This window comes from Bos mutus, chromosome 7, assembly GCF_027580195.1.
Source record: "Bos mutus isolate GX-2022 chromosome 7, NWIPB_WYAK_1.1, whole genome shotgun sequence".
In the NCBI taxonomy this organism is placed as follows: Eukaryota; Metazoa; Chordata; class Mammalia; order Artiodactyla; family Bovidae; genus Bos; species Bos mutus.
The window spans coordinates 269,675-296,323 of NC_091623.1; the positions used below are offsets into that span (position 1 = coordinate 269,675).

General features: G+C 44.6%; 1 protein-coding gene across 1 annotated transcript in view; it reads left to right on the forward strand.

Annotated features, from left to right (window-relative positions):
* The window catches only part of CYFIP2 (cytoplasmic FMR1 interacting protein 2), a 134,310-nt gene that overhangs the window by 49,133 nt on the left and 58,528 nt on the right, over positions 1-26,649 (forward strand). The window contains exons 14-22 of the mRNA XM_005908330.3: positions 4,272-4,438; positions 5,496-5,643; positions 8,823-8,976; positions 10,399-10,555; positions 11,077-11,173; positions 14,193-14,269; positions 17,630-17,738; positions 19,796-19,915; positions 25,826-26,025. Coding sequence (XP_005908392.2) covers positions 4,272-4,438; positions 5,496-5,643; positions 8,823-8,976; positions 10,399-10,555; positions 11,077-11,173; positions 14,193-14,269; positions 17,630-17,738; positions 19,796-19,915; positions 25,826-26,025 — 1,229 coding nt within the window. The remainder of the gene's footprint in view (positions 1-4,271; positions 4,439-5,495; positions 5,644-8,822; positions 8,977-10,398; positions 10,556-11,076; positions 11,174-14,192; positions 14,270-17,629; positions 17,739-19,795; positions 19,916-25,825; positions 26,026-26,649) is intronic.

A 26,649-nucleotide genomic window follows, 5' to 3' on the forward strand; every position in this document is an offset into this window, starting at 1 on the left:
ATTCCTGGGTCAGGAAGATCCCCTGGAGAAGGGACAGGCTATCTACTCCAGTGTTGTTGGGCTTCCCTGGTGGCTTCACCACTGCAGGGGCTTTTCTCTAGTTGCAGCAAGTGAGGGCTGCACTAGTTGTGGCGCACAGACTTCTCATCACATTGGCTTCTCTGGCTGTGGAGCACAGGCTCTAGGGCAGGAGGGCTCCAGTAGTTGTGGCTCATAGGCTCAGAAGTTGCAGTTCTTAGACTCTCAAGCACAGGCTCAATAGTTTGGGGGCACAGGCTTAGTTGCTCCTCGGTATGTGGGATCTTCCCAGACCAGGAATCAAACCTGTGTCTCCTACATTGGCAGGCAGATTCTTTACAACTGAGTCACCAGGGGAGCCCCACTTACTGTCTTTTTTATTTTAGCTATCCTAATTGGTGTGAAGTCATGTCTCATTGTGGTTGTGATTTGCATATCCCTAATAACTAGTGATATTGAGCATCTTTCCGTGTGCTTATTGGCCATCTATATAGCTTCTTTGGAGAACTATTTGTTCAGATTCTTTGCCCATTTTTGTTTGGGTTATTTGTCTTTTTATTTTTGAGACATAGGAGTTTTTATATATTCTGTATCAGAAAAGCCTATTAATCCACCTTGATTTCCAGGAAAACAGAGTCTGTTTTCCAAATTGCAACCAAATATCTGAGCCAAAATGAAAAAGAGGAAAAATAAATTATGTTGCATCTTGTTTTTCAGAAATGATATATTTAAAATTATATCAATATTCAAGCATCAAAAAAAAAAATTTTTATATATTCTGGATACAAGCCCCGTATCAGACATATAATTTGAAAAAAAATTTCCTCAACTCCATGGACTGCCTTTTTATTTTCTAGTTGGAATCCTTTGAAGTAAAAAAGTTTTCTATTTTGATGAAGTTCAATTTATTTTTTCTTTTGTCACTTATGCTTTTGGTGTCAGATTTAAGAAACCATTGCCTAATCCAAGATCTCAAAGATTTACTCCTGTTTTTCTTCTGAGATTTTTATAGGTTCAATTCATACATTTAGGTCTCTGATTCATTTTGAGTTAATTTTTGTATATTGTGTGAGTAGGGGTCCAAATTCATTCTTTGCATGTGGATGTCCACTTGTCCAAGCACCAGTTGCTGGAAAGAGTATTCTTTCTCCATTGGATTGTCTTGGTGCCCTTGTCAAAAGTCAATTGACTATAAATGTATGGGATTACTTCTGGGCTTTCAGTTCTCCTCCATTTATGTATATGCCAATTGCTCAGTCATGTGTGACTCTTTTGTGACCCCCATGGACCGTAGCCTGCCAGGCTCCTCCATCCATGGGACGCTTCAGGCAAGAGTACTGAAGTGGTTTGCCATTCCTTCTCCCGGGAATCTTCCCAATCCAGGGATTGAACCCAGGTCTCCTGATTGCAGGCAGATTCTTTCCCATCTGAGCTATCAGAGAAGCCCACATATGCCAATACCATACCATTTTGATTAGTATATCTTTGTAGTAAGTTTTGAAATCAAGAATTGTGAGTCTAACTTTATTCTTACTTTTTTCTCTGTAGAACTTTGTGGTCTCATCTCTTTATCACTATTTTTCTAAAGTTTCACTGTGAAGCATCGTGATGAGGGCCTTTTGTATTCATTGTTTGGGACAATGGCCTATTTAGAGCCATTGATGTGTGGAAATACATGTTCTGTAGATCTGGGAAATTTTCTTGAATTTTAATTTTGGTAATTTCCTCCTCTGTTTTCTCTGTCCTGTCTTTCTGGGGTTTCTATCTGGCAGATGTTGGACACCCAGGATTTAGTGTCCAGTTTTCCTAGCTTTTCTCTCTTATTGCACATTATTTATTTTTGTTCTGCTTTATGAGATATTTCCTTAAATTCAGTTTTCAACTCTGTTAGTATTTTTTATTTTGCCTATATTTTTAATGTTCAAAAGCTCCATCTTGATGTGTGAATGTTCCTTTTTTTTTTTTTTACTGTATCCTACTCTTGTGTCATGAATGTGCTATCACTATGAGATCATTGTTTTTTTAATCAGCTTTATTGAAATATAATTTACATTTAATAAACTGCATCCATTTAAAGTGTATAACTCAGAAAGTTTTGACAGCTGTTCACATACCTGTGAAACCACAAACACAGATACAGACTATTTCAATCTCGCTCTAAGACTTCTTATGCCATTTGCAATCCATCCTTCTCTCTGTCCTTGGCCCTAGTCATATTTTTTGTCATCATAGATTTGTTTGCATTTTCTAGAATTTTATATAACTGGAATTATACAGAATGCATTTTGTGTGTGTGGCTTTTATTTACTCAGAGTAATAATTTTGAGATTCATTCCCATTGTTTTGTGTATCAGTAGTTTGTGCCTTTTCATTGCTGAGTTTTTTCCATTGTGTGGCTAGCCTATAATTTTTGTATCTATTCAACTATTGATAAACATTGGACCATTTTCAGCTTTGGGTCAATGTAACTAAAATTGCTTTAAATATTTGAGTATAAGTCTTTGTGTGGACATAGGTTTTCATTTCTCTTGAAATGGCCATATTGGAGGTATATGTTTTTAAGAAACTGCTGAACAGTTTCCTGAAGCAAGTGTACCATTTTATATAAAATTTATATAAAATGCAAATATTTTTTCTAATTGGTGACTTTGCATTTTCATTTTCTTAGGATTGCCTTTTAAAGAGCAACTGTCTTTAATTTTGACAAAGCCCAACTTACCTATCATTTCATGGTTTGTAATTTTTTTGTGTTCCAGCTAAGAAATCTCTGCCTAGCCCAGAGTTGCAAAGATTTTCCCTTGGCTCTAACAGATCTGCATACTCTTCTGTATTTGGAATTATTCTGAAACATCTTCATTATCTTGTCCTTCCTTTGCCTCTATTCTCTAGTTTCATTGCCAGTCAGAAGCCTAGATTCTTTTATGACCTCACAGTCCTTTAGAGCTTCTCTCTCATTATTTCTACACTATAAAGGTTCTCTTCAGCAAAACCATCGCTGTTGGTTCTAGTGTAACTCCTTCCCTTCTGAGCTCTGTTGTCACCATTTCTCCTGCTGCAAATATTCTGTTTCTTCCTTTACACCTTAAAGGAAGATAAAGTCTTAGCATCAAAGCTCATTCATTCATGTATTCATTACGTTTTCAACAGAACTCTCTTGAGGGCCACTAGGGGGATGGGGCTTACACTGTCTGTGGAGCCTCACCCCTGCAGTGCTTACTGTCTGGTGCAGAGGGAGGAAATCAAATACGTCAGGATGGGTGTGGCGAGTGTGGCAGTCGTCAGGAGGCTCACTTGGAAAGGCTTTCCCCTTCTGAATTCCGAGCCAATCTAGAAGTTAGCACTTGAGGCTGATGGGGGCCGAAGGCTCAGGTTTGGTGAAGCTGGACTAGAGAACATGGCTTTACTCAAGGCCACACCAAGCTTCCTGTTCCTCCCCCATCCTGTGAAACTTCCCACTGAGAAACAGGCAGAGCAGCTGCATAAATATCCACATCCCTTCCTTGGGCTGGGACGGGGATGATTATTGCCAGGACAGGACAGGCACCCAGAGGGGAGGACATGCCCCACAGGCAGATAGACCCCAAGTGAGCGGCAAGGTCACACTGATGATATACACATTACAGTCACCTGACTCTCCACCTCTGCAGACAGATCACTGAGAAGGGGCTAGTGAGGAGGCATCTGGAAGGGTAGAGTACTTTGCCCACAAGATTTCTACAGGAATCCTACTTTATGGATTCAAGCAGCAACTGGCCAAATTATTTCAAAAGCAAAGGTTGTGGAAATTCCATAAGAAATGTTATGGTTTAAAAAAAAAAAGAATTCTATTTGATATTGTCTGTGGATACATGGTATGTGGAGAGGCCTCTAAAAGTCAGAGTGCTGCTCAAAACATGGTCCACAGACTGGCTGCCTATTGTCACTAGTCAGCAGCGAGACCGGGAGCCAGTGCCAGGATAAAAATTCACTGATGGTGAAGCACACGCCATGGGGAAGAAAGAAGTATGGGGAAGAAATCAGCCGTGTGGCTGATGTCTTCGCTTTGTAGCAGGACTTCCTTGAGAGGGGAGCAGAGTGCTGACTTCTATTCTGGTACACGTTTCCTCCCAACCGTGAGCTGGCACTCTCAGCATTGCTGGCTGGCTTCGTGCTTCTGGAAGTCTCCACCAGCACCCTCCCTGAGGCATGCCGAGGGTACTGGGTGGACGGGTGTGCTGAGGCCAGTGAGCTCACCTTGATCTGTGCGTGGCCAGGTGATCGCCATGATCAAAGGCCTGCAGGTGCTCATGGGCAGGATGGAGAGCGTCTTCAACCAGGCCATCAGGAACACCATCTACGCGGCCCTACAGGACTTTGCCCAGGTCACCCTTCGCGAGCCCCTAAGGCAGGCGGTACGGAAGAAGAAGAACGTCCTCATCAGGTGGGTCTTCAGATGGCCTTTTTTAGGGCCATGTCCAAAATCAGGGGTGCTGGGTGCAGGCCACGGAGGATGTTCCCGGCTCAGTCAGCTTCCAGGGACGTGTCTGAACACACGGACCCTTCCAATGAGTTCCAGCAAGTTCTAGGAGGCTCTTTTAGGAGATTGGACATTTGGGATAATTTATGTCCCCATCTCTAAGTTTGAAGCCCATATCCACACTGTATAGCTGTGTGAACTTAGTTACTTACCTTCTCTGAACCTCTGGGAAAGGAAGGAAACCTCTGTTTCCTTCATTTGTAAAACATGGGTAAGAACGATACCTACTCGATAGGCTTTTGGGATAATGCAGTGAGAGAATTCATGTATAAACCTAAGCACACCACAGTTTGGAGCGAGTATGCAACACATATGCTGCTACTGCTAAGTCACTTCAGTCGTGTCCGACTCTGTGGGACCCCATAGACGGCAGCCCACCAGGTTCCCCCATCCCTGGGATTCTCCAGGCAAGAACACTGGAGTGGGTTGCCATTTCCTTCTCCAATGCATGAAAGTGAAAAGTGAAAGTGAAGGCGCTCAGTCGTGTCCGACTCTTAGCGACCCCATGGACTGTAGCCCACCAGGCTCCCCTGTCCATGGGATTTCCCAGGCAAGAGTACTGGAGTGGGGTGCCATTGCCTTCTCCGTGCAACACATATAAGCTGTTATTAAAGTTTTAAATATGCAGAGAATGAAATGGGACTAATGAAACTGTTCTATAAGCAAAAAGAAGAATAGCCATCCTGCTTCACTCAGCTTCTCTCCCACTGTATGGGCTCTGAGCCGAGTTCTCAGGCAGCCGGTGGGCATCAGGATCGCTGGGGCGCTTGTGAAATACAGACTTCTGGACTGCACCTCTGATCTGTGAAGCCAGAATCCCTGGGGGAGGGGCCCTGGGATGAGCATGGTTCACAGGCACGTCAGGAGCTCTAAGGCACGTGATCCTGGACGCTGTGGACTCTAGATCCAGGCTTGCAGCACCTCCTTCTGATGGTCTGAATCCTGGTTCTTCCTTCCCCAGTGTTCTACAGGCAATTCGGAAAACCATCTGTGACTGGGAGGGGGGCCGTGAGCCCCCCAATGACCCGTGCTTGAAAGGGGAGAAGGACCCCAAGGGTGGATTTGACATCAAGGTGCCGCGGAGAGCCGTGGGTCCCTCCAGCACACAGGTAAGCGGCTCCAGGCACAGGCCAATCTGCTGACTCAAAGGCCAGCCAGGCTATGGTAGGTCATCCTGGCTGGACCGTGGGGCAGTGGGCTCGGGAGTCCTCAGGCAGAAGGGGCAGGGCCAAGCAGCTGTTCTCGTCTTTTTCTGTGTTGTTTTGATGTGAGAGGGAGGACCACTAGCGTAAGATTCAGGAGACCTGGATTCTAGTCCTACATCCCTGTGTGACCTCGGGCACGTTATACTGTCTCTTTGTGCCTCAGTTGTCTAATCTGGCAAAAGGGGGTAATACCAAAACTGGCTCTCCTAGCCCAGTGACGTACAGGTTCCAAAGTATAGAGGTGTTTAACGTGGAACCTGTATGCATCTCTCTTGTCCCTTTTTAATGAACCCTGACCTCCCCACTTCCTTCCCCCATAGTGATGTCCTAGTTTAGAAATTCCCAAGTTTCTGCCTCTGACTTGCTGTGTATTCTTGGGCAAGTGCCTTGACCTCTCTGAGCTCTGGTTATCTTCTCTGTTAAATGAAAACTTTGGATAAGATCATGTTACTGACTAAACATCCCTTTTGTTATTCTCTGAACACACCCAAAATCACAAATTGAAAGTCTTTGATCCCTTAGAGAAAATCTAATGATCAGAGATACTCAGAGTTGCTAACCAGAGCTTTTTGAACAAGAGGTTGTCTGTGGCTTATCCAAAGTAGTTGTAATATTATAGGGGGAAAAAAAAAGTAAAGAACCTAGACACCTTAGTTAAATCCTTGCCACTTACTTAAGGATAAATAATCTCTGGTAGGCTTTTTGAGGTACTGAAAGAAGGCTAATAGACCCATTACAGCTTTTAAAAGTCTTACAGGGCCCACAAGCCCCAGGCTGGGAGCTCTTGCTTCACACAACCCTTATGTCTTATCCCTAAAGTCCTGAGTCCTTGAGTCACCTGAGATGAGCCATGTAAGGCCCACCCTGACCCTTTTCGCTGTGTGTGTGTCCGTGTCTGGGTTCGGGGATGGGGCAGGGATGGGACCAGGGTGAGCTGGGATCGCAGCACCGTCATTGCAGCTTCCCTCAGCCAGCAGGCCCCTTGCACTTACCTTGCCTGCTTGAGAGATGTGACACTTCTCAAGGAAGCTTCTACAAACAGTTCTGTGTAAATGTCAGGGGCCAGAGACCTTTCCAGTCCAGAATGGCCTGGAGGGGCTAAGCAGGGCTTCTGGGTGTTTGTTCTGGGCAAGGCAAAAGAGAGAATGGAAAAGGAGGAGACAGAGGGCCAAGAGGCAGAGAATGAGAAAACAATGGGGGACAGGGAGGGAGAAAGGAGTGCTTGTGTAATGTGAGACGGAGTGTCACTAACAGGCCCTGCCAATGCTCCCAGGTTCTGGTAGGGTGGCGAGAACACACCTGATGGACTCCTGGATGCTCAGCTTGGAATAGCCTTTAGAAACACACTAGTCCCAAACTAGTTCCTCCCCCCATTTTGCAGATGGGGAAACTGAGGTCCAGAGAGGGAACGTGACTTGTCCAAGTCACAAGGTGAGTCTAGGTGGAGGTGGGACGAGAACCAGGTCTCCTGACTCCCACCCTGGGGCTCTGTCAGGGCCCTGGGAGCACAGTAGATGTGGCATCTAGCAGAGCTGGGAGGTGACTGTTTCGGTGAATTAAATGCTCTGCTGAATAAAAGTAGGCGGGGAAAGCATTTCCCCCTCTTGGATTTCAGATAGTTAGAATCCGATACAAATCGGTCAGCATTTGCACAGATGGGATTAAAGAATCTTTTCTTGGAGGACTCCAAAGGCCATCATTAGAACAGGGCCTCTCGAGTCTTAGGGACAGTCAGCTGTGCCCACCGACAGGGTTGCAGAGGGTGGACTATCTGATGACCCGCAGCTCCGTAGTTCCTTTACCACAAAGGAGGGTGCTGTGCCAGGGGTGGCGTGCCGCTCCTCTCTGTGGCCACGCTGCCCAGCCCAGCCCAGGCCAGGCGCTCGGTGGGTGAGGTGCTAGAGAAGACCAGAGGATGGACGTGGTGGCAGAGGGAGGTTGGAGTGTCTCAGAGGTGGTCGGCAGGTGGCCTCTAGCAGTCGTGGCGGCTTTCCCACCGTATACAATACCTCTTGCTTTTCTCTCTCTCTCTCTCTCTTCTCTCTCCCTCCTCCCTGTCTCTCCTGCCCTCCCATTCCCTCCTCTTCTCTCCCATCTATGTCTTAGGCCTGCCAGTGGTCCCCGCGGGCTTTGTTTCACCCCACTGGTGGCACACAGGGCCGAAGAGGCTGCCGATCCTTGGTATAACACCGCCTGGCTGGGTTGGTTGGGTACACTTCTCCAGGAGGCAGCAGGAATGGACTAGCCTGGCTCCTCACGGCCCCTTCCAGCCCTAAGATTCAAAGACACATGGTGTGGAAAGATCTAGATTAGCGCTTGCGCCCTTTGCACTTAAGGCCCTCTGTAAGCAGGAGTTAATTGTCTAGTAGGCCTCCTGTAAGTACTGACCTTCACCTGCTTTCCGCCCAGCGCTTCGGCCGTGCCATGCTGCTGGTGCCCCCAGAGGGCGCAGCGCCGCTGTCCCTCGGTAATGAAGATTGGAAACTTGAGGTGGTGGGGGGCTCGCTCTGACCCTACATCATTTCACAGTTCATCCGAATGTTAGAACTGAAAGGGACTGGTTGGAGAAAGCATCTGGTACAACCTCCTCATGTTGGCAGATAAGAAAACTGAGGCCCAGAGTGGGACTTTGTGCCCAAGGTCACACAGCAAGTCAGTGGCAGTGCGTAGCCCTGAACCTCCGGCTTTTGACTGTGAGTCCAGTGCTCTACCCCTGGTCCCACCATGGCTGTCCAGCAGAGCAGGGAGTGACTCCAGGGTGACGTGGAATGAGGTTCTCCTCTGATGCCCACTCCCTGGTCGAGCAGAGCAGGCAAGAACCTGGGCCTTGAAAGACCTAGTAAGTACGGGAGGCCCCCGGCCCCAGGCAGAGCATCCTTCAGGGCTGGCCCGTCTCCTTCTTGAAGGTTATACATGCTAAGTTTACTTCTCCAACCCTAAACTGGTGCTTCCTTAAGACAGTTCTTATTAAGGGCAGATATCTACAGAAAAAAAAAAAAAGACTAGAAATACAACACAAAGCAACCTTTTCCCCTGGATGGAGGGCCAGCCCCTGACCTTCCCATCTTCCTTTCTTTTTCAAGCTGTACATGGTGCGGACCATGCTTGAATCACTCATCGCGGACAAAAGCGGTTCCAAGAAGACCCTGCGGAGCAGCCTGGACGGACCCATCGTCCTGGCCATCGAAGACTTCCACAAGCAGTCCTTCTTCTTCACGCACCTGCTCAACATCAGCGGTGAGCGTCCTGTTGGGGTGGGGAGGGGAAGAGCTCCAAGGAACTGGAGCAGCTCAGGCTGTCAGGCCAGAAGTTGCAGACATGGGATCATCAACCCAAAGGGGCACGTTTTTGCCACCAAAGATAAAAGGCATACTTTCCAGCAGAATCTGAGAAAGGCCAGGCTCAGTCCAGCTCTTGTGAGTCAGTTGAATTTAGGAGATATTTGTGGCCAATTTTTTGTAAGTCTTTAGTAAAGGGGGATCACAAACAGGTGACACACTCAGATGCACCTAAAAATCAGGTCAGCTTTTTGCTTTTAAGCAGCATTTCTGAGCTGATTAGTGCCCATTGCTCCTAGAAAAGGGGGCTCCCAAATTGCACCCCATCCCGTGTTCCCCCCCCACTGCTCCAGTGTGTGGGATGCATGTACAGGTGGGATGAGGGGAAGGGAGAGTAGCATTCAAGGGTCCTGAGAGGGTGACCTGTCTGTTGGTATTGAAAAGGATGATCTAGGTAGAGAGCAGTCATTGCTGTTGTTCAGTCACTCAGTCATGTCCAACTTGTTACAACCCCATGAACTGCAGCATACCAGGCTTCCCTGTCCTTCATTATCTCCTGCAGTTTGTTCAAATCATGTCCATTGAGTCGGTAGTGCCATCCAATCATCTTGTCCTCTGTCACCCCTTTCTCCTCCTGCCTTCAGTCTTTCCCTGCATCAGGATCTTTTCCAATGAATCAGTTTTTCGCATCAAGTGGCCAAAGTATTGGAGCTTCAGCTTCAGCATCAGTCCTTCCAGTGAATATTCAAGGTTGATTTCCTTTTGGATTGACTGGTTTGATCTCCTTGCAGTCCAAGGGACTCTCAAGAGAGTAGTCTAGGAAGGGACTTTGAGGCCTCTGAGCAGTAAGGAATCCAGAATTATCACTAGCAGGGATCATAGGGCCACAGTCCAGCCAGAAGCGGACACCTGTAGATCTGCCTTGACACAACAAAGACACTCTGACACTTAGATGTCATGTTTTCAGGATGGCTTTGTAAAGACATGATGGAAATTGTAGGGGCATCTAAATCTCAACCATCACTGCCCGCCCCCCAGCCTCCACACTGCTGGGTGAACAAATGCTGTCTCCTTTTTTTTCTTCTTGGCCACACCTTACAGTTTATGGGATTCTAGTTCCCCAGGCAGGGATTGAACCCATGCCCTCAACAGTGAAAGTAAAAAATCCTAACCACTGGACCACCAAGGAATTCCCCAAACACTTTCTTTGCAATAGATGTTAGGCTGGCCTTCAGGTCCAGGAGAGCAAGGTCTACTAATGGAGTCATATTCTTGAGTACAATGAAAGAAGAGTAAAAGATATTCTTTTTTAAAAAAGTCAGAACTAAGATCTTCTGGTGCTTCCAACGTATAACCCAAACTCTTTCCCTCATGCTTCTAGAAGCCCTGCAGCAGTGTTGTGACCTCTCCCAGCTCTGGTTCAGAGAATTCTTCCTGGAGTTGACCATGGGCCGGCGAATCCAGTTCCCCATCGAGATGTCCATGCCATGGATTCTAACAGACCATATCTTGGAAACCAAAGAACCTTCCATGATGGAGTAAGAGGCAGGGTTGGGCCAGCAAGGAGGTTCCCAAGGTGCTGGTGAAGGGCAGTTTGCTAGCCATAGAGCCCTGTTCTTTCTAGAACTTTCCAGATGAGGCAGTGTTTCCCACCCAGTGTCAGGTCACCACCACATGTGACTCAGCCTTGTAGAAAGGCTCAGAAGTCTACCAGCCTGACTGCCTTTCCCTGGCTTTGTCAGCCTCATCCCAACTGCGTTGGTAAAATGATCATCTCTAAAAATCAGGACACTGATGTCCTTAATGGATACCCAATTGCTTTTAGTCCCAGACTGATTTTTTCAGGCCTCACATCATGAACTTTGATCTCTATGGGCAGATTGTAAAATAAATCGTTTCCTAAGTAGAGCCTAGAAACATCATAGCATGCTGAAAGCGCCTCTTTTTCCTAACGCTGAATCTGTTCACCCAATCGTGCATGTTTCCTGAGCAAGTTTAAGTCTGCCAGCCTTGAGAGAGATCATTAGTAAGCTACTGGCCGTTGTTTTTCCTTCCTCAGGTATGTCCTCTACCCTTTGGATCTGTACAACGACAGCGCCTACTATGCTTTGACCAAGTTTAAAAAGCAGTTCCTGTATGATGAGATCGAAGCCGAGGCAAGTGACTGCCTTTCCTTTTGTTCCCACAATCGTGCTCCAAGAGTCTGGACTTCTCAGACCTCTAACCACAGGCCCAAAGTGGAGTGTCTGTCTGTTTGAGCTGTGATAACAAAATACCAGGCTGTGGGGCTTAAAAATTACAGAAATGTATTTCTCACAGTTCAGGAGGCTAGAAGTCTTAGGTCAGGGTAGCTGCAGAGTCAGGGAGGGCCCACTTCTGGGTCCCAGACTTCCCGCTGTATCCTCATGGGGTGGCCAGGGCCAGGGACCTCTCTGGGGTCTCTTTTGTAAGAGCACTGATGCCATTCATGAAGGTTCCATCCTCTTGACCTCACCACTCCTAATTCCATCACATTTGGGAGTTAAGATTTCAGCATACGAATTTAGGGGGACACAAACATTCAGACCGTAGTATGGGATATCAATGACTTGCTTTGGAGACTGATCTTTATAAACATTGTGATAATAAAGGGAACTATTGGAAGGGGAGGATGGTCTTTCTTTTCAGATGATTAATAATGGCAAATGATAGATAGAACTACTTGGGTAAAATTAATTTTCTAATAAGTCTTTTACAGTCGGATTCATTGGTGATAACAACAACAACAGTAATACCAAGAATTCCCTGGTGGTCTAGTGGTTAAGACTGTGCTTCCACTGCAGGGAGTGTGGGTTTGATTCCTGGTCACAAAAGTAATATCCTATATGCCATGTGGCACAGCCAAAAAAAAAAAGAAAGAAAAACAGTAATTCTACCTATCAATTGCTATACTTATACCATTTGCCAGGTACAAAGCACTTTATGGACATTTTAGATAATCTTTACAATGATTTAAAGCAGTATGTTCTACTGTCTAGATTATTCAAGTATCATTGCCCCAATATCACACAGCTTACGGTTTCATTCTAATACTAGTGGGACTGAAGTAGCCATCTTCTCACGTGTGAAGCTGTTGAATCGTCATTTAACGGCTTTATTTTTGTAATGGTCAGCAAAGGCTAGGATGCACTGCAGTAACAAACCATCACAAATTCTTAGTAGTTTGAGACCAAAGTTTCATTTCTCTTTTTTGGGTTGACTAGGAGCTCTGTTCCACGTAGTCTTTAATCTGGAACCCATCTGGGATATTCACCAGTTGCCATGGCAGGGAGATGTGTCAGGGTGAATTTACACTCTGATACTTAAAGCTTCCAGCTGGAAATGACACATGTCATTGGTCAAAGCAAGTCACTTGGTTATGCTTGCTTTCAAAGAGGAGTGAGAAGGTGCAGTCCTACCACAGGCCAGCAAGGAGCAGAAACAGGAGATCAACAGCACTAAGGACTACAAAATATCTCAGTTTTGTCATCTGGAAATTGGAATGAGTCTCCACTCCACTTAAGTATGTGGAGTTATATAAACATAGAATGATACCAATTGTCATTATAAGATTTTCAACTATAAGGTACAAATATAAGATATTCTTATTTATAAAGGATAGATGTGAATATTTTAAGATAAACATTACTACCAAATTACTTTGAAAGTTTATATATTTCAAATAAAAGCTAGTAGAGATGCTGCTTTTTTTCTGAATCTTTCAATTGCTATGGGAGTTGAGAACCTTGGTGGAGCCCAATGCAAATCTGTCCTCTTTGTCTTCTGAGCAGTACGCAAACTTGGGAAGAAAGGTTCCAGTAGACAAGTTAATTGGTTGCATCTCAGCTTTAACAAGTCCATTTTCTGATAAGATTTTAGTTAATCATGTTCTCTAACAGGCTGAAAACAAAAAAAATCTAGAGTGTCCTGTATACAAGTGACATTTAAAAACTAAATGGAAAGAAAGCATACAGCCCAGCCCTGGGTAACACAGGTGGCCATGAAGCAGAAGCATAAATTGTCCGCCTTTCTTTTCCCATCCTCAGACTCTGTTTTGAACCTGGAAAGGCCTATGCATGGATACCCAAGCTCTGTCTTCCACCCCTGCCCTCAAACAATGGCCATTTGGTCAACCCTGAGCCCTAGGGGTGTATACATCTGCAGTGCAGTCCACCCCCAGGGATGGACCCAGGGAAAAGAGCACACAGACCCTAGAAGGGGCTTGGGCTATTTGGGTAAGAATATTCAAAGCTGGTTCTAGAAGGGGAGCAGGAGTTGGACACCCCCACCTGGACCCTATGGATTCTTTGCCTGTACACCCCTGGATACCCTTGAAGCTCAAAGTCCAGGGCAGAGGGCTTGGTTACTCACATACATTGTTTTTATGTTCAAAATTGTATTTATGGTATAAAATAAAAGATATGAAAGCTCTTCTGATAAAGAGCCTCATGGAGCTGGGAGTTTGGTGCTAAAAGGATGGAAGATTAATCACCTAAATACATTCTGTTGCCACAAAGTTATCCCATTATTACCCTGAAACTACCACAGCCCATCTCTTTAACATCCCACCTTTGGCCATTCCCTGCTCTTGCCATCATTGGAGAATTTGGCTTCAATCCTCTGTGTCTGGTGTGAACTTTCTTCTCACCTGAGCATCACATTCTGCCACCGACATGCTAAAACACTGAAAAGGCAAGATGATCTCTTCCTCACCAAATATATTTAAGCAAACTTTTTAAAAGGAGGTTTTTAAATTTTTAATAACCATGAACTTCTTTCTTTGCAAAGCAAGGTAAAATTCAAATGAAAGGAAAAGAAAAGAAAGTCTATTAGGAGATGGGGAGACTGATATGTTAATTACAGGATGTGGGCAGGTACCTTGTAACAGCCATGAGGTGGCCAGTGGGGAGGGCAATTCCTCAAAACCTTTTTAAATCTTGCCTTCTCTGTGCCTGGTTGAGGACCTTGAGAGCGAGGGACCAGACTTCCCAAACGCACTTGGCCACAGAATCTTCTTTTCTTTTTTCTTTCCTTCAGAGCATCTCGTTCCTTCTCACACTTTCAGGCAGTCCTACAGCACTGCCCTCTTCAGTTGCTGGAGTTTCTCTAATAAAGTGGGACAGACACCAGTGACATTTCCTGCTTCCTCTTCACCAGGTGAACCTGTGTTTTGATCAGTTTGTCTACAAGCTGGCGGACCAGATCTTTGCCTACTACAAAGCCATGGCCGGCAGGTATGAGAGCTCAGCACTGTGGCACCAAACCTTCCTAAGATTGCCACCTGGAAGGCAAGATCCTCTAGTACAAAACCTCCCTTCTTCTTTAGCACCTCAGGAAATCTGAATGATTCCATTAGCCTGGATTGGATGCTAGCAAGTAGAAGAAAGAGAAATAGGCAGATATGGGGCTAGACCTCACAGAGCTTACAGTGTAGTGAGAAAAATAGACATTAATAAAAACTATTGAATGCACAGTGACAAGGGAAATTCCTGTGAAAGAAAATTTATCGGGAATATATAACAGTTAAACTTGAACCAGTCTTTAGGGTGGGTAACTGGAAGGGCTATCCTGAGAAGGTAACATTTGAGTTCACATCTGAAGTGAATAGGAGTTGGTTGAGTTAAACTAGGTAAAGAGTAGAATGGAAAACTGCAGGCAAAACAAACCACTGTGCAAAGTCCCTTTGGCGAAAGCATATTAATAGCATGCATACCTTTGGTTTTTTTACCATAAAAAACAAAGGTTGTTGAAAGGTTTAATTAAAATTAGTACATGTAAATATCTCATTCACAGACCACAGAGGGGTGGGCTGTGTGGTAAAGCTGGGCAGGTAGGCAGGGCCCCGGCCCTGTGGTCTTATAGGCATTTATCCTAGGAGAAGTGGAGCACCATGGGATGATTTCCAAAGTGTGACAGTGACCTGATCTGATTTTTATTTTTAGAAGTTTGGTGTTTTAAAACATTAAAATGTAGGGAATGGATTGGAGGTGAGCAACTGTGGGAGTGTGAAGGTCAAACAGGAAACCAGGGAAGGAGTCCAGGTGTCAGGTCTCACAGGCTCATTGGTGCTGTCAGTATGGGCTGATTTAGACCCCTGAGATTTCCTGGGTTCGAGGAGCCCATAACAGTGCTGGCAGCACAAACCTCTCTCTCTATATATATAGTTACATACATATATGTATCTATATATAGGGTAGTTCTCTTTTTTATTGGAAATCCAAATGTACAAACCAGAAATTTCAAGGACTGTTACATTTTTCAACAGTTAAAGACTTGCTTCCTTTTGCTTTCAACAACTTGAGTTTCTCTGATGTATTTCAGTCAAGAGTTGGTGTGGTGATGGTTTAGTCACTAAGTCGAGTCTGACTCTTGCGACCCCATCGACTATAGCCCGCCAGGCTCCTCTGTCCATGGGATTTCCCAGGCAAGAATACTGGAGTGGGTTGCCATTTCCTTCTCCAGGGGATCTTCCCAATCCAGGAATCAAACCCATGTTTCCTGCCTTGGCAGGTGGATTCTTTACTGCCGAGCCACCAGGGCTCCCCAAGAGTTGGTATACAGGTACATAGGTGTCTGTTAACACAGAGTGTGCATTAAATGAAATAATGACTCTTAATGATGGAAACTATAGAAAGCATATACTTAGGGTTTCAGGGAAGCATAGAGAATGCAGCCTTTCACAAAGGAATGATTTCACAAGGATCTGGATTGGATTGAATTGTATGTGGTCCTACCAGAGAGCTGGATTTCCAGTTTCTCCAAGATAATTCCAGTTATCTTCAAAATATGCTGGTCCATTGTCTGTGTAAACAAACTCAGACTTGTCAAATCCTGAGTCCTCTATATATTTAGTTTGCAAAATATCCTTATCTAAAAGAGGAATCTTGGTCTATATCCCTTCTTATAAGACCTGTGGTTTGTCAAAAATACAGGAAGTTGGCATTGAAACATGTAAAATATCATGTATGAAACGAGATGCCAGTCCAGGTTCGATACACGATACTGGATGCTTGGGGCTAGTGCACTGGGATGACCCAGAGGGATGGTATGGGGAGGGAGGAGGGAGGAGGGTTCAGGATGGGAAACACATGTATACCTGTGGCAGATTCATTTTGATATTTGGCAAAACTAATACAATTATCTAAAGTTTAAAAATAAAATAAAATTTAAAAAAAAAATACAGGAAGTTGGGGGAGATTGTGAGAAGTTGGAAGAGTCAGAGAGAAAGCGCCAGAGGGACAAAATGATCTAGATCACTGCTGTCCATCAGAAATATAATGTAGGCACAAGTGTAATTTTAGCAGTCATATTTTTAAAATTAACAATACTACATTATATGACCTATGATATCTAAAATATTACAATTTCAACATGTAATAAGTGAAAATTATTAAAGAGATAGTTTTTGTTGTTTTTTCTTAAGTCTTCAACACCTCGTGTGTATTTTATTTTATTTTTTTTTAATTTTATTTTATTTTTAAACTTTACATAATTGTATTAGTTTTGCCAAATATCAAAATGAATCCACCACAGGTATACATGTGTTCCCCATCCTGAACCCTCCTCCCTCCTCCCTCCCCATACCATCCCTCTGGGTCGTCATACTAATAGCGCATCTCAGCTTGGACCCACCATGTTTCAGATTCTTGGGGGCTCACCTGGGGGGTGGCTGCTGTGTTAGACAGTGTAGATTTAGATGATGTCACTTTCCTGCTTAAAACCTTTCAGTGGCTTCAGTTACACTGAGAAAACCTTTACCCTCTTTACTGTGGCTTGTATCATCCCACAAGGATCTGGCCCCTAGACTAACATTGTAAATACATTTTTCCACTATGCTCTCCAACACACCCCACCCCTTGTCTACACCTTTCCTTTTTCTCAATGTACCAAGCTAATCATGCCTGAAAGATGCTTCCCCCAAATCTTTCCATTTTTAGCATTTAGGTTTCTGTCCAACAGGACCTCTTTAGAGAGACTTTCCATGATAACACCAAATGATCCTGTTTTGTTATTTTCAGAGCACTTATTGCTCTGCAATCCATGACTCAGTGTGAAAGATAATAATAGAATATCTAATTCATAGGGTTGTTGTGAGATTAAAAATGACTATGCGCATGTCTATATGCATGCCTGGTGAATAGTAAATACTATGCAGGTATTTACTATTGTCTAACATTATTTTATTCCTCTGCTTATTTATTTATTATCAGTCTCTTTTCACTAGAACCCAAGCTCCACAAGGACGGGAACTTTGAATCCTTGGTACCTAGACTGTTTCCTGAGCTATACTAAGCAGGCACTCAATTGCTTTTATGATAAAAAAAAAACAAAAGGAAAAAAGCAGCTCAACTTCTGTGTTGCCTGTCTTTAACATAGAAATTTCATTTCGCCTATTGAGCTTTTCCGGCTGAAAAAATTTAAAGAACTTTTCTCTACAGCAGAAAAAATAATAATATTTAAAATATATAACATAGATAACATAGTGCTTTATGAGTAGAACCTATGGTTCGAAATACATATGGCTGAGTGACTGAACTCCATTCACTGTCATGTTTACTGGTTTACTGGCCTTATTTCACTTTTATCCTTTCCAGCGTCCTGTTGGATAAACGTTTTAGGGCCGAATGTAAGAATTATGGAGTCATCATTCCATACCCACCATCCAACCGCTATGAAACACTGTTGAAACAGAGGCACGTTCAGGTATGGAGCCAGGTGGAATGGGAGGGAGAGGGGGCTGTGATGTTAGCCTAGAGATCAGAAATCAGGACCACGTATCATCTGCCCTGAGTATTGCCCTGTGTGGGCTACTGAGCATAGGGATAATCCAGCTTCAGAATCTTACCAAGAGGCATTGGGCTTCCTTTGGGTCAAGTTCTAGGCTTCTCAGCCCATCTGTTGCTCACCTCAGTTGAATAGGGGCCACCAGAGCCTTTGAATGCCCATTTGAGCTGCATATCAACTCTGAATATTCCCTGGAAGGACAGATGCTGAAACTGAAGCTCCAAAACTTTGGCCATCTGATATGAAGAGCTGACTTGCTGGAAAAGACCCTGATGCTGGGAAAGATTTAAGGCAGAAGGAGAAGGGGTTGGCAGAGGATGAGATAGTTAGATGGCATCACAACTCAATGGACATGAATTTGAGCAAACCCCAGGAGACTGTGGAGGACAGAGAAGCCTGACATGCTATAGTCCATGGGGGTCATGAAGAGTCGAACACAGCTTAGCGACTGAACAACAACATGAACTTCAGCCCACCTCCTTCAGTCGGGACTGACGTTCAGAAATGGGAAAGTCTGTCCCTGACTTTCCCATTATGGTATAGGGTTAGTCTCTGTTACAATTTGACCCATGATATAGACGAAATGCTGCCAGGAGCTCAGAAACATATCCCTGCTTAACAATGTTCATGGGAGCCAGGCAGACAAAATAAGAGATACTTTAGCAGATCTTAAATCCTACTACTAAGCCCTGTCAGTCACAGGCAGTGAAATGAACATCACGCTGTGATTTCTGTGTGCTTATCCTGTGGTTCACATATTCCTGGAGAAGACTTGGGTAAATGGGAGCAGGGCTGAGGCTGAGGAAATGCCCTGGATAGAGAGGAATTACCCTGAAAAACCTGGGAAGTCCCACTGCTTTGAAAAATCCATGCTCGAAGAATCATAAGAGGAAAAAGCATTTACCCATCTGTCAACATTGAAGGCTCCATGAGAGCTTCTCCTTCAGCCTCTCAGAAGATTCCATTACCAGTGCAGCTAGAATTAGCCACAGGATGTTAATCCTGAGGGCTTTGTGCGTGCAGAAGATGGCTATAAGGAGCCTTAGTCAATTAGTAGAAAATCTCTCCCAAAAGGGAAGCAGAAAAAATAAAATAGTTGAGACGAATCCTTAGGCACATAGCAAAGTGCAGTGCACGCAGCAGGTACTCAATAAATGTTTATTGCTGTCTACATAGCATCTGTAGTCATGCCCACATGAACCCCAGTGGAAATTAGCCTGAGCCATATTTTCCATCCTGTAATCAGCCCTTCTCCTCGTGCTTTAAAATTTATCCTCATAAAGGTACACAGTAGGCCCTTGCTTGGGTTGGGCAGGCGGGGGCACCCTGGTGACTCTGAACTGCATGATAGGATGGATGCAGGAAGAACCTCAGGGTGAGATTCAGGATGTCAGCATTGCATGGGCTGCCAGAGTTTATCACAAGCCTCTTCCTGCAGTCTGAATGCACCATATTTTTTTTCAGCTTTTTATATTTTAAACCTACAGGATAGTTGAAACAATAAGACAGTGAATACACATGTGTACTTTATAGTCAGATTCATGATTATTCATGTTTAATCATATTTGCTTCACTTTATTTTTCTCATGTATATATTATTTCTCATACAGTAAATGTACTTTATGTATTTATAGAATATATAATTTATAAAAACATATTTATATGTAAGTAATGTATTAAAATATATATTTTAATATACATAATTTTTCTTAGCCATTTGAGAGGAAGTTGCAGACATCATAACACTTTACCCCTGATACCTCAGCTCGTATCTCCTAAGAACAAGGATATCCTCTTATCATCCAAATAGTACTATCATACTCAGGAAATTTAACAATACTGTTTTCTGCATAGATTCCCTATTTGTCTTGGTTATGTTCTTTATATTTTTAGGACAATTTACTAAATCAGTGCATTGCATTTAGTTGTCATGTGCCTGTGTAAAATTTAAGTAACTTTCTGTCTCTTCCATGCAGCTGTTGGGTAGATCCATTGACTTGAACAGACTCATTACCCAGCGCATCTCTGCTGCCATGTATAAATCCTTGGACCAGGCCATTAGCCGCTTTGAGAGTGAGGACCTGACCTCAATCGTGGTAAGAGATGGAGGCTGTTGGGAGTTTTGCTGTGGAACTCCTCAAACTAGAAGCCTTGTTGGGGAGTTGTTGGTAGCCTGGTACTGAGCTGGTTAAAAAGACGTGATGAGTCTCTTTCTCATCTGAATAAGCAGGGCAAAAAGAAAGACTTAAAAGGAATGAGAAAAATTTTACCTTCCTGATTGCCTGGAGAGAGGGAGTGGAGGGAGGTCTTAAAATCTCTAGAGATGGCCTATCCCGGGACATAGCTTCTCATCCTTTAGGATTCTACAGATACAGCAAGTAGCTAGATGGTCCTGAGAAAGGAGGGAAGATTTCACAATGGGGTCGGCTTCACTGGCGTGCAGTAGGTTAGAGGCCAGAGAGGCTGTTGACTGGTTTAATGCTGCGTTGTCACCATCTTTGAATTTACAAGCATTTTCTGATGAAAGCCCCACCTTTTCATTTTGTGCTGGGACTTGGAAATTGTATAGTTGTTCCTGATGCACAAGTACGGAACAGGCGTGCACTCTTCTTTTATTAATCAGCTATTTGAACTACTCTCTGCTAATTCTCTTCAAGAATTAGAATAAACTTGGTTGGTCAGTCTTTAGGTGATGAAAGGAAGATTTTAAAGCTTCAAGAGCAGGTACATAGAAGGAATGAGAGAAATAGAAAATCACCATTAGAACACCAGAGTAATGATGGTCGCAGGCAAGATCCAGTAATAGACACTGAAATTAGTGGGCAGAGCTTTGAGAAGAATATTTTGATTCCCTTTATTCGGAAGTGTCCATAGTATTCAAATTTATAGAGACAGAAAGTGGAATGGTAGTTGCCAGGAAATAGGGAGTTAGTATCTAATGGGTACAGAGGTTCGGTTGAGGAAGACTGAAAAGTTCTGGAGGTGGACGTTGGTGATGGTTGCAAAACTACATGAATGTACTTAGCGCCACAGAACTGTACATAAAAAATGGTTAAAATGGTCAATTTTATGTTATGTGTATTTTACCAGAATTTTTTAATTAGTCACAAAAAGAAAAAACTTTGAGAAGAAACAGGATAATTGCCTAGTCTCAAACTATCTCCTTCAAGATACTTACTAATTCCAAAGGGAAGAATAATAACTTTACAGTGGGAAACCTGGGAGTCATCCTCTTAACCAAGCATGAAGGTTAGTATCACCAGTAAGAAAATATATTCATGTATCCCCTGAATTGGCTTCCCTGGTGGCTCAGACGGTAAAGAATCTGCCTGCAATGCAAGAGACCTGGGTTCAATCCCTGGATTGGCATGGAACCCACTCCACTATTCTTGCCAGGAGAATCCCCACGGACAGAAGAGCCTGGCGGGCCACAGTCCATGGGGTCATAAAGAGTCAGACACAACTGAGTGACTAAGCATAGCACAGCACACAGCCCCTGAATATGTATGCATAATGAAAAATACGTCATCTCAATCTAATTGTGATTATATATCTAAATCGAATGGCATTCAAAAATGAACAATGCTTTTCAAAAGCACCCAGAACATAAAAGACAAAGGGAAAACTGAAAACTATTAGAGATTTGAAAAGACAAGGAGACCTGACCACTCAGAGAAATGTGGGATAAGACCTTCACGGAAAAACTGGTGAAATTTGAATAAGGTCTGTCATTTAGTTCATAGAATTGTCAATGATAGTTTCCAACTTTAGGCAATTATACTATGATTATGTAAGAGGTTAACATTGGACAAACTAGGTCAGGAATGTGCAGGAGGTCTACAGTAACAGCTTTTCTGTAAGTCTAAAGTTATTTCAAAATAAAAGGTATTTTTTAACGGACAAAGCAGTTTTTAAAAAAAGGATTAAGAACTAGGATTCTAGCATCAGAAAGACCTTGGGGTCCCAGTTCTGGCCTCGCCACTTACTAGCTGGGTGGTCTTGGGTGAGTCACTTATCTTGTATAAAAACCTGTAGTACATGGAGGAAACATTAGAACCCACCTCATAGCCTTATTCAAGGATGAAATGAGATACTGCCTGGAAAGAGCTTTGCATAGTCCCTTCCACTTGATGAAAATAGCTTATGAAGAAAGAGAGGAATATAGAAATTTTGAGCTGCCACAACTAAGACCCAGTGCAGCCAAATAAATAAAATGAATATTAAAAAAAAAAAAGAAAAGAAATTTTGAGCTGCAAATGAGGCACTCTCAGGGTCGATTCTCAGCAGCATTTCCTAAGAGGACTTGACCCAGCTGCCGCAGCTCTGTCCTGGGTCACGGACTTTGAGAGACTGTGATACAGCACAAGTTCTTCTAGGAGATCTACTTTAAGACATGGGGTGTTTTTTTGCCAAATGTTAGCAGTGATTATGTCCAAGAGGTGGGATTTTTGCTTTTCTCTTCGTTGTTTATCTCTATCTTGTAGTTTTCCAGAAATGAATGAGCATACCCTATGGAAAAACTGGTTTTAGTGTGTGGCAGGGTGTCCACGGCCTCTTCCCAGTCCTTGAAAGGCACTGAATGTTCTTTTAGCTGGGAACAAAATCAAAACAAGCAGTGAAAGCCTGAGTTTATCAGGTGAGGGCCACAGCCGCCAAGAGAGTAGCCCCAGTCCCTGAAGCCCATGAAGAGGAGAGCCAGGGATGCTGTCTCCTGGGGCGTCAGGAGGCCCCCACTGCCTTGGCTGAGAAGCTTCTGCCTCTTCTGAGAAACAAAGAAAGGAATGTGTTCCCCTCAGCCCTTCCCTCCACCTTGATGCCCAGCTGGGAAGATTGTAGCGATTTCATCAGTTAGTCGCCCTCCTCCTCTGTAGCTGAGCAAATAGATTCCCGAAGGGATCTGATGCCAGAGTTGAGAGCTGGCAGCCTGCAGTCTGTGTTTTGTTTAGGCTGCAGAGAATATTTGAAAATTTGAGCCAACATTTAACATTTGGTAGAATTCGAATAAAACTGCAGAAACCCCGGCAACGTCAGACCTGCCTTCACAGATGGCAACAATGGCCTAGACACCCCCATCAGCTGAGCTGTGCTGTCTTGGGCTTGCCACAGGCCTGGTGCACTTCCTTCATGGGATGACCTAGTGCCTGAGTTTGAGATCCCTTTTCTCTTGGCCCAGGCCACAGAGAAGGTGAAAGGCCAAGTGTGCGGACACCCGGGATTTCTGGTTCTCATGGAAAGCCCTTTCCTCTTCCTCACATAAGTAGCCTATCGGGTGTTCTGTTTCCCCAGTGCTGCTTCTCTGTGTTGCCCCCCAGTAAACCGGCTTTACTCTGCAGAGCTGACCTCCTCTCTGAAGGCACATAGACCGCCCTTGGGGCCTTCTAAACCTCTGTGCCTTGATGCACTGAGCCCTGCACCCCCAGCAGGCAAGTGCCCTCTTCGGACTGAAAGGCTGAAAGAAATGGCTCATGCAAAACACCATTTGTATTGCGTAATAAAAACTCCCGTGGCATGGCGGAGGAAGTGGGCCTGCATTTCGAGCATCCCCATGTCAGCAGTTGAGAGCTCTCTTCTTCAGTCTCTGATGTGCATTTTTGAGGCCATTGAAATCACAGAATGGAAACTGTTTCCCAGTTTCTCATCTGCATCTGTCTTCATGGTAACAGGGCACCCCCATGTGCTACAGATACTTAGTGATCTTAGAAATAAACTCATCCACATTCATCGCATTTATTTATTTACTTACTTACCCATCCTAAGTGACTAGGAACAAAGATGCCATCTGGCTAGCCAGGCCCCGAAAGATGGAAGCAGACAGCTGCTGATTCTGTATTTCTGCCCTTCGTATGTTTCACAGTGCACAATCACTGGAAACTTATTCTTCCAACTACCGTTCCAGAACTGAAATCCAGACTTTGGCCTTTTCCAAGAGATCAGAGGCTCTGCCATCACTTACCCCATTCCAATGCAGTAACAAACAATTGGATGCCATGACATAGCTGCTCCACCTTTATCCGGCAATGGCTCTCCACTTTGCCATGGACAGCCCAGCCCAGGCTCCCTCCTGCCCCAGCTTGTCTCACTCCAGCCAGTTAAGTCTGCAAACTTTGATCGGTAATTTGCCCCCAATTTAGAGCCACCGAATCTGAATTTAAGAGAGATGAAGCTCTAAGATTAGAAGTGTGGTCTGGTTCCACCACACTGTGGACCCCAACCAGAGTCAGAGGGGTCCTGTGTCTGATGAGAATAAAACTGAATCCCTGATGCAAGGCTTCCTCCTGTGACTGTAAACAGTTGGGCTCCATGTCCCAGGTCTTACAGCTGGCCCTCTGACTGCCCCAGCTCCTGGCCACACTCTGGGGAACAGCCACTGCCTATGTCCTTTTAGCTTTTATGTTGTAAAGCCATCTTTACTGTTCAAAGGACTTTCTCAGTAATTGCTTATTTATTCCAGGCAGCTGCATCCAAGGGCCAAATACACATGATTTGATTAGAAGACCTGGGAGCACATCCTAAACCCTGTTCTATATTCTCCTATGACCTTTATTGAGTGAGTTATTTCTCCCTCTGAGCTTCAGCCTACCCCTCCATGAAATAGGCAGTCATACCTATCACAAAAGATGGCTTAACCACTGCAATATAAGAGTGTTCCAGAGCATTATAGGGAGAAGGCAATGGCAACCCCCTACAGTACTCTTGCCTGGAAAATCCCATGGGTGGAGGAGCCTGGTAGGCTGCAGTCCATGGGGTCTTGAAGAGTCGGACACGGCTGAGCAACTTCACTTTCACTTTTCACTTTGATGCATTGGAGAAGGAAATGGCAACCCACTCCAGTGTTCTTGCCTGGAGAATCCCAGGGACAGGGGAGCCTGGTGGGCTGCCATCTATGGGGTCACACAGAGTTGGACATGACTGAAGCGACTTAGCAGCAGCAGCAGCAGAGCATTATAGAGGGAGTACTTTCTTTCTATGCACAGGTTTGTGCTTTGATTCTCTTTGATAGCAATTCAGTGAAGAACTAAACCCAGCCCAAAGGATTTTACCTTCTTTTTACTTCCAAGCAAATGCAGTGACCTGCTATGTCTGGATATTATTATGGGACTCTGGTCCCATTCTCTGCCTGAAGGTGGCATTCCAGATGACCAGGGCCTATATATAGCTCATGCAAGTCCTTGGTCCATGGCTTGCAGCCAAACTTTTGCCAACATGTTTAACCAACCCCTGTTGTGACTGGGGGATGCAAGAGAAGTTGAGAGGAGGAAACACTGTGCCCGCAGCTGTTTTTTAAATTTCTATAGTATATAACAGTTAAGAATGTGAACATCAGAGCCCAGCTTCCTGGATTTGAAGCCGAGTTATGCACTTCTTAAAGCCCATTTTCTATATATATGTATAAAATAAGAACAGCCATCATGCTGACCTTATAAGGGGGTTTTGAGCATTAAGTGAGTTGACACATATTAAGTGCTTAGAATACTCCGTGGCATGTATTAGGTTGAACCGTAAGAAATTACTAACATTGTATGGTGTTTGACATAAGAAACTAGTAGTCTCACATGGACCAACCTAGTGTTAAGTACTTACCAGGTGGTAGCTCCCTTGCTTGCTTTCTGCAGGATGGAGGTAGACCCTCAGTCATAGATGGACGGTCACAATTTTCTTTTACTTTACTTGCGTCACTCAGGGACAGGCGTTTTCCTTACCAGCATAGAAACTGGAAAGCAAGGAGTTGTGCTTTTCTCCCCAAGGGAGTGCAGACAAGGGATCTGCACGTGATCTGTGGTCCCCTTCTGGGTACAGGCATGCATTCTCCCTTGGCATGGTCTGGCACTTCCTTCATTCAAGGGAATGTTGCCACATAGTACTGCAGGAGTCCTAGTCCCCATACCAGCAGTTACGAGGTTGTCTGAGGGGCTCTTGCCTGCATGAAAGGCATCTGGCAGGTAGCAGTACTGGTGTGCAAGGCGTGTATGCAAGTCCTCAGCAGCCTCGGGCTCTCTCTCGGGCAGGAGCTGGAGTGGCTGCTGGAGATCAACCGGCTCACGCACCGGCTGCTGTGTAAACACATGACCCTGGACAGCTTCGACGCCATGTTCCGGGAGGCCAACCACAATGTGTCTGCCCCCTACGGCCGAATCACCCTGCATGTCTTCTGGGAGCTCAACTTCGACTTCCTCCCCAACTACTGCTATAATGGCTCCACTAACCGGTAAGGGAGTCTCAGTGCAAAGTGGCCTGGGGGTGCGGGGGTGCATGTGTGCTAAGTCACTTCCATCTTTGTGACCCTATGGACTGTAGCTCTCCGGGCTCCTCTGTCCATGCGTTTATCCAGGCAAGGATACTGGAGTGGGTTGCCATGCCGTCCTCCAGGGGATCTTCCTGACCCAGGGATCGAACCCTCATCTCTTATATCTCCTTAATTGGCATGTGGCTTCTTTACCACTAGCACCACCTGGGGGCAGGGGCAGAAGCAGCCAACTCTCTCCTTCAGAGGAAGCTCTCTCAGTATCATCAGGGCCTGGCTCATAGCTAGCTTTGAATAAGTATGTGCCAGATGCAGGAAAGGGCCTGGGAAGAGTCCACGTTCTTAGCAAGATGGACTTCCAGTTCTCTAAAGATCTGGGACTTTCAATCCTCTTGAGCAGAGATCTGCCAACTCCAGCCCACAAGTCATCTCTAGTTGTCAACTGTTTTTGTTCAACCCATGAGCTAAAAATGGTATTGATATTTTTAAGTGGCTAGGGAAACCAAAATCCAAAGAAGAATTATAATTTGGTGACAAGTGGAAATTATTTGACATTCACAAAGTTTATTGGAATTCTGCCATCCGTGC